At 41.6% G+C, this 16,225-nt stretch overlaps 1 protein-coding gene across 1 annotated transcript; it reads right to left on the bottom strand.

Annotated features, from left to right (window-relative positions):
• Nucleotides 1-3,320: 3,320 nt before the first annotated feature.
• cacng6b (calcium channel, voltage-dependent, gamma subunit 6b) lies at nucleotides 3,321-15,956 on the bottom strand. The gene is made up of 5 exons (XM_083897184.1): nucleotides 15,864-15,956; nucleotides 12,774-13,470; nucleotides 9,507-9,581; nucleotides 7,458-7,595; nucleotides 3,321-4,816 (listed from the first exon to the last, which is right to left on the bottom strand). Exons 2-5 carry the CDS (start codon nucleotides 13,135-13,137, stop codon nucleotides 4,596-4,598), a joined length of 798 nt encoding a protein of 265 aa, XP_083753310.1. The 5' UTR covers nucleotides 13,138-13,470; nucleotides 15,864-15,956; the 3' UTR covers nucleotides 3,321-4,595.
• Between the last annotated feature and the right edge of the window lie 269 nt (nucleotides 15,957-16,225).

The raw sequence follows: 16,225 nt of genomic DNA, 5'->3' as shown, positions 1-16,225 counted from the left end.
TCTCGAATCTGAACTCTGAGGCTGTTCTGTTTATGTTGATGAGAATGTAAACACGTCGAGTCCAAACCCTCCTCCCTCCCTCGCGTCCACTCTCTCTCTTCTAAACCACCCGGTGGTGACTGCAGACCACCGGGACCCTGCAGAACCATGGACACACACACCTGCTACACGATATAACAAAGTCAACAAAAAACAAACGACCAGATGCTTCCAGATTCTACAAGTTTTTCAGTTTCTTTGAGTTTTGTTTTGAGAAAAAGAAAAAAAATGTGATAAAACTGCACACAGATAGCATTTATGTGGGCAATATGAAATAGTATGTAGTTGAGATTAGATATATCTAGACAATGATTATGGTTTATCTAAATGTGTGATAAACTTAAACACTGTATTGCACGAAGTTTATAAAAAAAAAAAACAATAACAAAGATATTCACAGAGTGCTGTGTTTTTGTTTCTTGATCTGCTCAGAGGAGTTTTCTATAAAGGACCGACTGAGGTCACCAGCACTCTCACCTGTTTTACGGACAAAGCGGAGCTCCGCGAGACAACAATTACATGAATTTAGCGCATTGTGACGTCCAAATGAGCACGGAAGTTAACATCGCGTCCTCTGCGTAGCAGAGTCCTCTGCGTAGCTACGCAGAGCCTGTCGAAGAGCCTCTACGTCGTCTCCGACTGCACGAAATATTTTTTAAGTGTCCGTCACTCCGTCAAGGGACAACGGAGACGGCAAGAGCTGCGATTGGTCCTCAGGACAGGCCGAGCGAAGCTGCTCTGTGCCGACCCACAGTGCGCACCGAGCGTCCACAGAGGCGGAGCTGATCACCGCCGACAGCGTCGCTGCCAAACTATAAATACGTCATATCTTAACACACACAGCACATGTTTAGACTCTAAATGGCCAATTTCTCGCCTCAAATTATCTTAAAACTGCGTTCCGTGACACAGAAAAGTGACAAACGGCCACTGTTTCAACAACAACAGTCTTTCTCCCTCGGACGCCATTGCTCACTGTAGCCAAAAGCACAACAACCTTGCGCAGCGACCCCTACTGATCGGGCGGGAAATTGCAGCGCGTGTCCGTCACCATGACGCAGAAGTATAAAGGCTCGAGGCGTCTCCGTGGTGACGCAGACGGATAACGCATACGCAGTCGGAGAAGTATAATGTGGCCTTAAGGAGGACCACAAAAACATGAGTGAGTCATCTTTTTTCGCACTTTGGCGACTGGTAGGACCTCCAGAGTCCCAAATATAAGGATTTGAAGGATTAAAAAGTTGATTTTGCATAAGATGGGACCTTTAAAGGTGCATTATGTAATAAATCTAAAGCAACTGGCCATAAAATCCTCCTAATGTCACAGAGACTCAGGAATAATGTTCAAATAACAAACTGAACTCACCAACAACAACATTGAAAAAAATATTTTGCAGACTGCTAATCATGTTTATGTTTTGAAATCATGTTTTGGCATGTGGCGCCACCTACCGCCGTCTACCAGTCATTGCAGTCAGTAGAGTCTCAGCTGCCGAGCAACCACGGGTTGCCAGTTACGTCAGGAAACGGAACCTAAAAGACCTCGGTATTTTGAATTTGAATGTAGTAACCGTTTTTGGCCACATTCTTACATATGGCGCCTTTAAGTTCAGGTGAAGAAACCTGAGTTTAAAAAAGAAACAGTAAATTAAAGTGATCTAAACCTACAGAAAGAGTGTGAGAGTGACAGTGTGTGGGGAGTTTGATACACTGTGGATAAAACTTTAAGAATGTTAATTTAAACAAAAAATGACCAACTGGTAGTTTAGTTGAACCAGTTGGCAAACAGAATGTTTCCCTCTGTCACGTATGAAAGCATCAGCTAAAATTAAAAAAATGTCCGCCCATAAGAAGCTCAGTTTTAGTTAAGTGCTGAGTAAATGTACTTTACATCACACACAGAGAATTCAAATATTGTTCTAAGTCATTACTTAAACTCAAGGTCTCTCTGGTGTTATGTGTGATCCTCAAGTCTTTGACCTTCTCTGTCAGACCTGAGGCTAATATTTGCAAATATATGGAGATGGTGCCAGATGGGTGATATTTGCCACATAGGATAATGAGAAAAGCAAGTAGACGTTAAATTAGTGTGGCATTTTTTTTTTTTTTTTTGTTAAACGTTGCACTTCCTGAGTACATGAAGTTTCTCCCCGCTCTGAAGGGCCCATCTGGTACACGCATGACTTTGAATAAACATTTATATTAAAATCCTGTCAAGGTCTTGCTTTGGGCACTTGAGCCCACTGGGCAGGTTTTGCTCGACCTCAGAGGGATTATCGCTGACAGGAGGCGAGAATGTGGGAATACGTCCAACGTCAAGCTGGAAGAATCCGCTCAGAGACGACATGTGATTTAGACGCACCGGGGACAGCGTGAAGTCAGTGTTAAATCACTGACAAGCAGACGGAGATTCCTCACTGTGCTCGGCGCTGCACCTTGAGGATTACTCGTCGCCGTTATTATAATACCCGCCGCAATCTCGATAGAGTCACGGTGGAGGCTGACAGCACTCACAAGCACCAGGCAGCGACGTTCTGTATCGTCTGGAATCTTCAAATAGATGCGATATACGAGGGTTTTTCCCTTGTTCGACGCGCCCTCCAGTGTGTCAATCTACAGGTCTATCAAGAATTCTGGGAAGTCCACTTCCATTTTACAAACAAGCACCTCCTGCCCATGCACCACTTGTCACTTGTCCCAGTAACTATTAACAGCTATATATACAACCAGGATAGTGTGTCATGCGGGTTCAGTTTCAGTCCACCGGGAGTTTAAAACAGCATGTGCTTGCGAGTGCGTGACGGTTTAGCATGTGAGCAAAATGTGACCGTCTGGACTCCACCAGACTTCCTGGGTCACTGGGACGTCGCTGATTTTTTTAACAGTTGTCTGTGTGAATGAGGCCGAACAGTGCAGTATTAGGGACTTTTTCCACAGACAGCAGGGAAAGTGACGCAAGGGGGGGGGAGGGGCACGCAGGTATGAGGATGTAGGGTTGGTGGTGGTGGTGGTGGTGGTGGTGGGGGTGGGGGGGGTTACATAGTTGAAATTCAAGGGTAAGGTTTCCCAACCTCTGCAGTGAAATGCATTGCGCTAAGCTCGGGGCCTAATTTTAGCGTAGCGGGGTACGAGGGGAGGTGGTTGTTTGGCAGAACGGTTACGAGTCGCCGCCGCCGAGAAAGGGTGAAAATTTGTCAAAGTCTAGCTGGACGCGTCGGATATAGAGTCGCGTAGAAAAAAACAAAAAAAAAAAACAAAGGGAGACAATTCTCTTATGTCAAATCCCTTTAATGAAAAGCAGACGCCGTACGATGTACTGAATTTATACATATATATATATATATATATATATATAGAATTTGAATAGAAACAAGCACAGTGTATTCTGTAAAATAGCATGAAATGAGCTTATACTGCGTGACACAGTGCAGACATTATTGCAAAACAAATCGACAAACGGTCACCATTCACCAAAAATAGACACATTTATGTTATATACAGATCTTAGCTTATTAAGTGAGTCCATACAATACTTTGATATATATATATATATATATATATATATAAAAAATGGTATTTAAAGCTCCTCTCACAGTTGATTTAATTCACCCCATATTCATTTACTGAAGCAGCGTTCATCCAATAATTTTGTACAACAGACGCGGGTAAATAAATATTAATAACCTATTAACAATAGGACTGACTGCTAGAATATGTGGCACACGTGACATGACACTTCTCTGTGATGGAGACATCATTCACACTGACTGCTAATATTATCGTGAACATGTTTTTTTTGACTACACTGATGGTACACAAGAACCCTCATTTCTGCCAGGAGGAGGAAGAAAAAAATAACACAGTGAGTCAGAGTTTTGAAAGCGTACGTCAAAAAAAACCTGTAGTATAGCAAACACGGTGGCAGTGGATGGATGAGTAAACCAAACATGAAATGAACCAGTTGTCTGTCTCTTGTCAAACTTTCCTCGTGTTTTCTTATTGTAGAAACGACGTCATAAAGATCCTCAAACCGACGCAGCCGTTACAAACCACAGCATTTGCATACGTTAACTCAATCCCACTAAACCTAACCAAGTTTAACTAACGCGCAAACTAAACTTTAGTATCATAAAACAGGAGAATTCCTCAACTGTGACTTGTGATGTTTTTTGAAAGAAACAAACACGTAGTTTCATCTATTTCATTGATCTAAAGAAAAAAAAAAAAAAAAACTTTTTATTTATTTTTCCTTGGCAGAAATAAGCCTTCATGTTTAAAGCCCCCTAGAAAAAGTTAGATAGTATAAAAATGAATTTCTTAAACTTGAAAGTAACTGAAGTAAACTGAAGTGAACACACACCGCAGGCGGTTGTAGCCGCGTTCACTTCTTCCAACCGTTTTCTACCAAACGTGCTAATGACTTTTCCTCCAAACCTTTAAGATACTCGGACAAATTAAATTCCAAGAGCAAACCTCAAAGTCACTTTGCACCTCAGCAACTGTTAAGCAAAAATCACGTTTGTGGTGTTAATGTATCACGTCTCAGTGTTTAAGTGCTAGGTGCTGCTGTTTTTGTGTGGGAAACATCTCTGCCACGGGCTGAAAGGGAGAGAGAGGATGATGAAGAGGACGCCACCGAAAATAAGAGTGACCCCCGCTGCGCCCACGCAGGCCACTGACCAGGACAGTTCGTGGTGTAAAGGTACGGAGTGGTCACTGGACAGCAAGGCCAGCACTGACTGATGGAATATCAGGATTGAGAGAAGGACCAGTGCACCTGCACAGAGGGAGAGAGATGAACAGGTCAGTTATATCAACAGTTAAAACCAAATCGTTCACTATTCTAGATTCCTCCTTAAATCCTGAATCTGGTTCCAGATAACCACAAAAATCTGTTTATTTAAGAGATCTAATCTATGGAAGTATATTCTGTGCCATCTGAGTTTGAATTCGAATTTCTAACACTGAATTTTTCTGCATCGAAATTAGACTTTGAATTTTAAAAACCATCAAATTTCAAGCACTGTTTTTTTTTTGCCATTGATTTTTTTTTTCAACGTTGAAATAAATTCAGCGTAAAAAAATTTGATGTCTCAAAAAACGAATTGAATTTTTTTGCGACTGAATTTTTGCAAGTGAATTTTTTGAGACTGAATTTTTTGAGACATTTAATTTTTTGCAACGGAATTTTTTGAGACATCAAATTTTTTGCAACTGAATTTTTTGAGACATCAAAATTTTTGCAACTGAATTTTTTGAGACATCAAATTTTTTGCAACTGAATTTTTTGAGACATCAAATTTTTTGCAACTGAATTTTTTGAGACATCTAATTTGTTTACACTGAATTTATTTCAACCTTGATAAAAAAATGAATGGCAAAAAAAAACCAGTGCTTGAAATTTGATGGTTTTTAAAATTCAAAGTCTAATTACGATGCAAAAAAATTCAGTGATAGAAATTCGAATTCAAACTCAGATGGCACAGATTTACTTCCATACCTAATCTTCCATCCAACTTCTACCGCTTTATCCTCTCACACGAGGTTCGCCGGGGAGGAGCTGTGCCGAGCTCAGCTGACATAGGACGATAAGATAAGAGGGGTAAAAACCTGGATAGTTCGCAAAGTCCATCGCGTCGACACACGTAGAGACAAACAACCATTCACTCCAAATATTGCATGTTTTTGGACTGTGGGAGGAAGCCGGAGAACCTGGAGAAAACCCACGCAGAGTTTGGGTCCAACGGCAAACTCTATGCAGAAAGACCCTTGGGGGCTCGAACCCGGGTCTTTCTTGCTGCAAAGGCGAAAAATGCTAACCACTACGTCAACCGTGTGGCCTAATTTCCTCCAAATCTGTCCCTGGCCTTTTTAACTAGAAAAGCACTCGGAGAGCGCAGACCTCAGCCAAGGCTGCTCAGTGCCTACAAAATACACCCTGCCGGCGCACCTGGAGGTGGAAAAAGTACTAAAATCCATCCATCCATCCATTATCTACCGCTTTATCCTCCACCAGAGGGTCGTGGGGGGTGCTGTGCCTGTCTCAGCAGACATTGGGCGATAGGCGGGGTACACCCTAGACAGTTCGCCAGTCCATCACAGGACCACATATAGAGACAAACAACCATTCACTCACACACCTACGGTCAATTTAGAGTGACCAATTCACCTAATCCCCATATCGCATGTTTTTGGACTGTGGGAGGAAGCCGGAGAACCCGGAGGAAACCCACGCACACACGGGGAGAACATGCAAACTCCTTGCAGAAAGGAAGGCCCTTGTTCCGAAGATGTTCCAAACGGGGCAGGAACCCAGGAACCCGGGTCTTCTTGCTGCAAAGGCAAGAGTGCTAACCACTACACCAACCGTGGGCCCAACCGTACTAAAATATTGTACTCAAATAAAAGTACCAATACTTTGATGAAATATTACTCAAGTAGAAGTGAAAGTAGTCATCTGAAAATGTACTCAAGTAGAAGTAAAAAGTAGTTAATTTGAAATGTACTTTAAGTAAAAGTTACTTAGTTACTTTGCGTGTGGGGTGTGAGGGTAGTAGAAATATGACAAGGGCTCAGAAATCCAAAACTATTCTGGAGCTCACGCGTCCGGCGTGACACAGGATATTACGTCACTTTTGGCGTAGCGCCCTCTATGTTCACGCGTCAGTGCTGGTGATAATCACATCATCATTCGTCTGGTTCTGGTGTATATTTTCTCCCTGTAGGTCTTCATTGTGCTGAATGTTTATTTTTACTCAGTAACGGATAGGATTTATAGTAAGTTTATAGTAATAGGATTTTATAGTTAAGTAACTAAGTACAATACTTGAGCCAATACGTACTCCACAATCCTGATTTTAAATTGTACTTAAAAAATACAAAATACACAAAAAAAAGTATTCAATACAGTAACTTGAGTAAATGTATTTCGTTACTTTCCACCTCTGGTTGTAACCAGTGATAGTGATCACTAGTTAATCACTTGTTCCTGGTCCCATTGTGGACATTTCCTGAACATCCATCCATTCATCCATCTGTGACTTTTCCAGTTTTGTTGCTAACAAGACAAACAAACTCCGGCGAAAACATATACCTCCTATAGGTGGAGGTCAATTATGCTGCTCTTAAAAAAGAGAGAGACAAGCCCACAAACGTAACGTTGGCAAAGGTCATCAACTTCAACAACTCTTACCAAGTTCCAAGGGGTTTTACGCTGCACTATAAAGCTCAATTGTATCAGCACCTTGTAAAAATTGTGATTATTGTGATAGAAAATGATATCTGTTCTAATTCAAGTGGATCTGTTATCCCTGGACATACATTGTTTTCCATTCTATACGATGTGTTATATAAGCTTCCTGGTTAAACGTCTTGTGTGTGCGATATCGCCAAGTGATGACCCCGATGTCACATCTCACCTGATAGGATGAAGCAGAAGGAGGCCGGCTTCAGGAAGAACTGCACTCCTTTGCTCAGGGACATGGCGATGCAGATGGAGCCCATGACCATCATGGTCAGACTCAAAAGAGCCAAGATGGCCGCTGCTAGATTCAGAGCTGCAAACGAGAGCAAAGAACGTCATGACGAGAAGAGAAAAAAAGAATACATAGAGTTTGGATCTATTATTTTATAAAATCGACAATACTCTATAGAGTTATTTTGACTGTGTGCAAACTGGTGCATTTTAGCAACTTCACAAAGAAAGAAGTGCATCAAATAGAAGACGGGACAACGTTGTGCCTACTCCAGCGCTGGCTCTGTTTAAAACATATTTTATTGGCATTGTAAACCGGAGCAGGTGACGCCGCCAGACAAACATCTAAAAGAGTTAGAGCCAGTTTATTGTTTCTGACACCAGTTCAACGAATGATTATTTAATCCAAGATATACAACAGAGAAAGGCTTCGCTGATAAGAGGAAGAAACAACAAAGAGGGGGATTTATTTATTTACGTCTCTTTGTTTTGGAATTATTTTTACGTCTATCACCTTTAATCTAGACATCATTTTAGTACACAAACATGCTCAACCAAATGGTGAACATAAGAACTGGAATATTACCACAAAACTGTTTAACACACCTTACTAGGGTTGTAACTGAGTGTTAAATAGAGTCAAAACTGTATAATATAAATATAATTGGTTTAATTACGTCTACAAAACAAAAATAGATTTACATATGTTTTATTTGGCCTGTTGATGAATATGGACAAAAATGTCCATATACTGTATATTACGGTGGCCCTGAGGTGCAAAACACAAACACAAATCAAAAACACAAACGCAAATCAAAAACACAAACGCAAATCAAAAACACAAACGCAAATCAAAAACACAAACGCAAATCAAAAAACACGAAAACTTTCACTCAAAACGGAAACGCAAATCAAACAACACAAATGCAGAAAACACCAAAACATTAACTCACAACACAAACCCAAAAGCAGAAAACATTAACTCACAATGCAAACACAAATCACACAACACAAAAGCATAAAATACGAAAACATTAACTCACTTTTGTGTTTGCGTTGTGAGTACATGTTTTTGTGTTTTCTGCTTTTGTGTTTGTGTTGTGAGTTAATGTTTTTGTGTTTTCTGCTTTTGTGTTTGTGTTGTGAGTTAATGTTTTCGTGTTTTCTGCTTTTGTGTTTGCGTTGTGAGTTAATGTTTTCGTGTTTGCGTTGTGAGTAAATGTTTTCATGTTTTCTGCTTTTGTGTTTGCGTTGTGAGTTAATGTTTTCGTGTTTTCTGCTTTTGTGTTTGCGTTGGGAGTTAATGTTTTTGTGTTTTATGCTTTTGTGTTTGCGCTGTGAGTTAATGTTTTCGGCTTTTGTGTTTGCGTTGTGAGTAAATGTTTTCGTGTTTTATGCTTTTGCGTTTGTGCTGTGTGATTTGCGTTTCCGTTTTGAGTTAATGTTTTTGCGTTTTTTGATTTGCATTTGTGTTTTGTGATTTGCGTTTGTGTTTTTTGATTTGCGTTTGTGTTTTGTGATTTGCGTTTGTGTTTTTTGCGCCTCAGGGCCACCGTAGTACGTCGATAAAATCAAACAGGACCAAAAAAAAACGTGGGTCGCCAAAAATAAAATGAAAACACAACAGTTTACATTAAAAGGATTTTCTGAAGTGCGTTTCCGAGACACTTGATGATGAGTTTATGTTCTCCGTGATGTACGAGCAGCTCATCATCAGCCTGTGCTGAGACCAGTGACTTCCTGAACACTAAGGTAAACACATTAATCAGCCTGATAGCTTATGGCTTTAACTTTGGAAACCGGGTGGCAGCAGAAGTTAATGGGCTAAAACATACAACAACAACAACAACAAGAGAAAAAAAAAGAAAAAAGCCCCGTTTGGGAACTGTGAGCACAGCAGTGAACGGCTTTATATTTAGAGCAGCTGTTGCGAAACTGTAACTTTGTATGTGTACATCAGAAAATAGCAGGGGAAGAAGGTGTGATGTCTCACTCTTGTTAGTCGTCTTCTTGAATATGACTGCGTTCTCCCCAGAGGTGAAGAATTTGAAGTAGGTGCAGTTGGATTCTGTGGTGGAGAGGGGAGGGGGGGGGGTGAAAAAGAGAGACAAAAGAGATCACACATGTGCACACACACACACACACACACACACACACACACACACACACACACGCTCTCTCATGGATGGCTGCTGGTCTTCTGCGATGTGCCTCCTATGCATCCATGCACTCTGTCCTTGCAGGCATCATTCCTATTCCTATTTATATCCATGTGGTGAGCATTAGTTGGAACACCCAGAGACACACACACACACACACTGCTGCACACACACACACACACACACACACACACACACACTGCTCAACAAGGCACACATGGTGCCGCCAAAGAGGGTGAAAGACAGCAAAACGTTGAGGGGGTTGCAAGACAGAGAGGTAGACGAGAGAGGAAGGGCAGATGGAAGAGGGAAGAGGTGAACTGAGAGGAAGAGGAAGAGGGTGAGCACAAGAAGAAGGGGGTGGAAGAAATATATGGACAGAGGTTCAGAAGGCAAGATGGCAGATGGAAGGGGTGGTGAGTGAAGGGGAAGAGCAAGGGGAAGCCACAGATGAAGAAGAGATTTCAAGAGGGGGGGAAGGAAACAGAGGGTTTGTTTAAACACTGCGTTAAACACTCTCTTTCTCTCTCTCTCTCTCTTTCATTCCCTTAGTCCTTGCTCTGTCTCTCTTCCACGATTCCCCGCTCACTATATTTAGACAAAAACTGTGAAGTAGTCAGATTCCACTTGGCTTCACGAGCACACGATGACCACATGCTCGTACACACACACACACTCCTCACACGTCGCGTCTCAAACGTGTTCGCAAACATGTTTTTGCCGAAGCAGACACTCGATTTATCAGCCTTGTGGTTTTAATGTGACGCTATCGCGGCCAATTTTTTTAAATTTCGCTCTCACTGCTCCTGCCCAGGCTGCGATTGTTGAGCCAGTTGATGTTCCTGACCGAAACAGACGGGCGAAGACGGACGAGCTGGTTCTTCGAGATGACGCGCTTTGATCGGTATCAGTGGGACACATTTTTGATCGGGACAAGAGCCAGAGGCGCGTGAATCGGGGACGTGAAATACAGAAGCAGAGACGGCAACAACAACAACAACAACAACAACAACAACAAAAAACAGTTGTTTTTTCTCCAAACGTAGCCCACAGCCATCTGCGACAGGCGGCGTGGGCCAATAGTGTGAGGGAGATAGTCAGAAAACATAGTGGCTCTACACACACACACATACACACACACACACACACAGGTTTGTGCAGCAACTCTTCTCAGGACACTGCATTGACTTCCATTCATTTGGATTAGTCTTCATGTTATCAAAGCATTATACGGAACCTTAAAGGTGCCATATGTAAGAATGTGGCCAAAAACGGTTACTACACTCAAATTCAAAATACAGAGGTCTTTTAGGTTTCGTTTTCTGACATAACTGGCAACCCGTGGTTGCTCGGCAGCTGAGACTCTACTGACTGCAATGATTGGTAGACGGCGGTAGGTGGCGCCACATGCCAAAAACATGATTTCAAAACATAAACATGATTTGCAGTCTGCAAAACGTTTTTTTTTAATGCAAATATTTTGTCTGTACTGTTGTTGTTGGTGAGTTCAGTTTGTTATATGAACATTATTCCTGAGTCTCTGTGACATATTAGGAGGATTTTATGATTTATTACATAATGCACCTTTAACTTAGGCATAATATTGTTCAAATTGCACTTTTTTCTCTCAAGAGATTTCAGGTTGTAATGATATGTTACTTCATTAAATGTAAAGCAAAGGGAAACATTTGGAGTTGTTGTTGTTTATAGGTTATAATGCCATTATTTTACTGGTCGGGGGCCGTACGTGGCCCCTGAATGAAAATGAGTTTGACACCCATGTCTTAAGGACTACAGGTACTGACAGAGTCAGTGTTTATGTCATAAAAAGATCCTAAAGAGGTAACAAATAAGAGCACATGCACACAAAGCATCGTTCGTCTTGGATGCAGGGGAGACAGAGGCCATTTGACAGGAACTGAAAATCACACAAACACAATACTACTGCTCTACTGACACTACTGGAAAGTATGTGAATAGTAGTTGATTAAGTGGTCGTTATGTACATTTTTCAGTGCTCATTATTAGCTACATTATCTATAGGATGACCTACATACGTATACTGTATATGCAAAGAGCTTCACTCTGTATATTGATGTGCAAGGTTAACGCGCAAAGAATAATAATAACGTACAAATTAAAGATTTAAACTATGGCGATGGCACGGTTTCCCTGCGTCCCGTATGGCTTCAGATAAGAACCTACAGATGTACACACGTTCCCAGGGGCTTTATATCATATTAGTTATGCCCGCGCCCTCTGTTTTCACATCAGCGATGATGATGATGGCACAGAGTTTGGCGATTGCTTCTTTCACAATGACTGATTCGCAGCCTCTCAGAAGCATCTTTTTTTGTAATAAATTCAGTTTTACACTGACAGTATTTTACATTGCATTGTTTCCCAACCCTGGTCCTCAGGGAACACTGTCCTGCCATGTTTTAGATGTTGCCCTGCTCCAACGCACCTGATTCAGATGAAACATTACATTTTTGAAAAATAATGGACAAAATTTGGAACATTAAATTAAAAAAAATCGTGTTTTAACAAAAGTTGAAATATAAATTTTTTGGAAAAAAAATTTTTATGAAGTTGAATTGAATTAAATTTTTTGTGAAAAAAAAAGACAAAAGTTGAAATATAAATTTAAAAAATGACAAAAGTTGAAATATAACATAAAAAAAAAAGACCAAATTTGAAATATGAATAATTTTTTTTTAAATGACAAAAGCTGAAACATTACATTTTTGGAGAAAAAAAGACAAAAGTTGAAATATAAATTTAAAAAATGATATAAGTTGAAACATTGCATTTTTTGAAGAAAAAAAAACTGACACAAAATTTTAGATTTTTGATAAAAAAAAATTGCAAAAGTTGAAACATTCAATTATTTGAATTTTTTTTTTTACAAAAGTTGGATATCAGGCTTCTGCAGAGATTGATGCGGAGCATTTATTTGAATCAGGTGTTTTTTGGAGCAGGGCAACATCTAAAACATGGCAGGGCAGTGGGTTGGGAAACACTGTTATATTGCATGGCTGCGCTGTTTGGTCGTCTGCAGAGTGAGAATGACCACACACACACACACACATAGGTCTCACCTCCAGGTAGTTCAGCAGGGCCGCAGCTCAACCTCTCTGGGTCTATATCAGCCACCCATAGTGTGCGGATGCAGCCCTTCCAAAGGCCATAATGGGCCATCTGGCACGTCTGGTTGCCGCTGAAATTCTTGGGTTGGGCCAGCACTGCCCAAAACTCTGTCCCCATTCCCAAAACTGTCAGGGTCACACCTATGATGGCGACAAAGAAGGCCAGCTTGATCTTCCCCTCCTGGCTGTCGCTCATCTTGGGTGGTCGCCTCTGCCCTCGTCCTCCTTTCATTCCACCCATTCCCCCGACTTGTCCGGCCCCTGCCACACCGTGACGACCGTCCTCATCCTGCTGCACGAAGAAGTTGGACCACATAGTGATCTCAACTGGCCTGGCCCCGAAACCAAGAAGGGGACCGGATGGGACTACGGGCTTCGATCAAGTTTAGATGAGGATAATGAAGGGAGATTAAGAAGGAATTGATAGATTTGGAAGCGATTTGGAAGCTTTTCACACAGCTGTCACCAGTCCTGTGATGGATGTAATCAGAATGACAAGAGCATTGAGCGAAAAAGACTGAAATTTGACAGAAAGCGATACGAATGGAGCTACAATTAAGTGGAGGGCAGATGACGATAGGTAATGATAAAACGGGGAGGACGTGGAGGCAGGTCCAGGACAGCTGATGTCTGTTTTTCTTCCAGTCGTCTGAAAGAGAGAGATGAAACAGAAAGTTGAAAGAGCAGCCAGCATATGCTTCACAGGAGCAAAATCCTTTCATCGCCAGCGCAATATTTAATTTCCCACAGCTTTATCAGCATCTACAGTATCCCCCTCCCTAAAAGTCACATGACGTGCTCTCAGCCAGCAGTAGATAAGCACATAGGGGCATCATTTTTCCCTGAAAGGCAGATTTTTTGCTCCAGATGAAGAAACAATTGTGCTGGATGAACTAGTGGTGAGTTGGTGCAGGGTCAAGGTGAGACAGAACACTACAGATGCCGGACTGGACCGTACCATCTTACATTTTGACAACAGACCTCATCCTGGAGCAGGTACACACTATCTGCAGCTTATAGGCGCAGATCCCGCTTTGATCTGAGGGGATAATAAGTTGCCACAAACACCTCCCATCCTACATTACATGTGCCAACAAACACTGGGAATCTGCAGCCATTGACTGTGTTTTTCACTGCGTGTGTGCGTGTTCTTGTACTTGTGGCATACTGAGGACCAGTGAGGGTTTTTAACCAACAAAGTGAGGTCATTTTTATGAAGTGAGGACATTTTGGTCGGTCCTCACTTTGTTTTCACTGAAATCAATTCCTGGTAAACATGCTATAGTCTGTTTTTAACTAAAGTCCTCACAGTCTCTATGGTACGATATTTATTGCGATATTTTGAGAGTCTATGGTACAATATTTATTATGATATTTTGAGAGTCTATGGTATGATATTTATTATGATATTTTTAGAGTCTATGGTACAATATTTATTGTAATATTTTGAGAGTCTCTATGATACAATATTTATTGCGATATTTTTAGAGTCTATGTGTGTGTGTGTGTGTGTGTGTGTGTGTGTGTGTGTGTCCTGGCTAATAAAGTTGTTTCTGTTATCTCAGACTGTGAGTGAGGGGCCTTTGCAGCAGTTTAAACGGCGTGAGTGACAGCGCAGACCGGCGTCGCCACTCTGTGCAGGGTGCATGAGAGGTGATAATTCATGCCTGAACCTCCTGATACGGTGTGTGTGCGAGTGTGTGTGTGTGTGTGTGTGTGTGTGTAATTAACTCTGCTGTGCAGAGCAACAGGTCACATAATGAGGGCCAGGGGCCCGGTTAGTTAGGAGGGCAGCACCAGCAGGCGCGCACACACACACACAGTTGGTAGATTACTTAATTCCGAGCTTTGTGCTGACTGCATCAGAGGTTTTATATAGTCGAGGCACCGCTTGAACCTCAGCAGAAGAAGAACTTTGGATTGAAAAGTGATCCATCGATCTATCTGCCACTTTATTAGGTACACAGGGTTCCTGCTCCGAAGTTTGACATGTTGTTGACGAGTGGTTATTTCATTGACTGATGTGTTTCTATTTTTCTAAGCCAGTCTGGGCTTTTACCTTTAACCTCTGGGAGAACCTGTCACTTTTATGGAGCATTCTCTGTAAACTCTACACGACGGTTGCATGTTAAAATCCCACATTATGAGCCGTTTTTGAAACACTCACACCAACAAACGACGATGTCACATTCAGAAAGCAACACGAATCACGTTTCTTCTCCATCGCGATGCTCAGTTTAAACATTAGCCGGTCGGTTTGACCATGTCTACATGCCTGAAGACTGTGAGGTGCTGCCATCTCATTGGCTTAATATAGATATTTGTGTTAACAAGCTGTTAAGCAGCTGTACCTAATAAAGTGGCTGGTGTGCAAATCATATATGAAATAATGAGTGCACTGCAGTTAAAGAAGTTACTACAGGACAGAAAAAGTATTATATATGTGTTTAAAAAAAACTGAAAAATCATTCTTTGACAACATACATTTGTGGCTCAATATAAAGTTTTATCATCATGCTATTATCCTGTCAGACGTAAGTAAACTATATAACGTTATTGTGCATCAACAAAAACACTGTAAAAAAGGTTATAGAGCACAATGTCCATATGCAAGAGTTTAATTAACCAAAGGTTTGGAATATCAGCCATTGCATTAGAATACATTAACCACTATTAAGTGTAATGAAGAATATGAAGACTGCAGCTGCTGACAGCCAAGTTAGTAATCGTAGAATTACAAACCTCGATCACATTACATCCATATTAACCACAGGATGATCGTAGGCGTTAGAGTCTGCCAGGCGGGGGGATAAATCAGACAGATGCTTTCTTTATGATTAAGGATTGGTGTAAACTCTTGTTTGTGCTTCAGAATGCAGAACTAAAGCTTGTTGGTGCACGGGGGAGAAGTTTTGCACACACGGGCTTAGATCGATCAAAGTGTGGACCTTTTTAAATACAGACACAGTATCACACTAACAAACAACTGTCTGCAACAGCCCTGCTCATGCGCCGGAGTGAAAAGTAAAGAATAAATCTGACCTGTTTGCTGTGTTGCTCAGTTCAGGAGGAAGAGACGTGTGAAACTTAATAGACGGGGAGAGTGAGAGTGGAGAGAGAGAGAGAGGGAGAGGGAGGGAAAGAGAGAGGGAAGGAGGTACATGAGAGTTATGGAAAGTAAGTGTAAGAGGGGAGGGGGCAGCAGTCTGGTTGGTTTATTTAACCATTAACACTGTTGATGGTTAAATGTGTGCTTTTGTATTGGCGTGTGTGTGTGCGTGTGTGTGTGTGTGTGTGTCACACTCTGCCCTGCAACACACGTCCAGTCCAAACAGCAGCAGCAGCACACACTCCCCACGTCTGAACTCTTAAATCAGGGGGCTGAGGGGGCTGCAGGGTGGTCC

The sequence above is a fragment of the Microchirus variegatus genome, assembly GCF_963457635.1.
Source record: "Microchirus variegatus genome assembly, chromosome: 1".
In the NCBI taxonomy this organism is placed as follows: domain Eukaryota; kingdom Metazoa; phylum Chordata; class Actinopteri; order Pleuronectiformes; family Soleidae; genus Microchirus; species Microchirus variegatus.
This window is presented reverse-complemented; position numbering and strand designations above follow the sequence as displayed.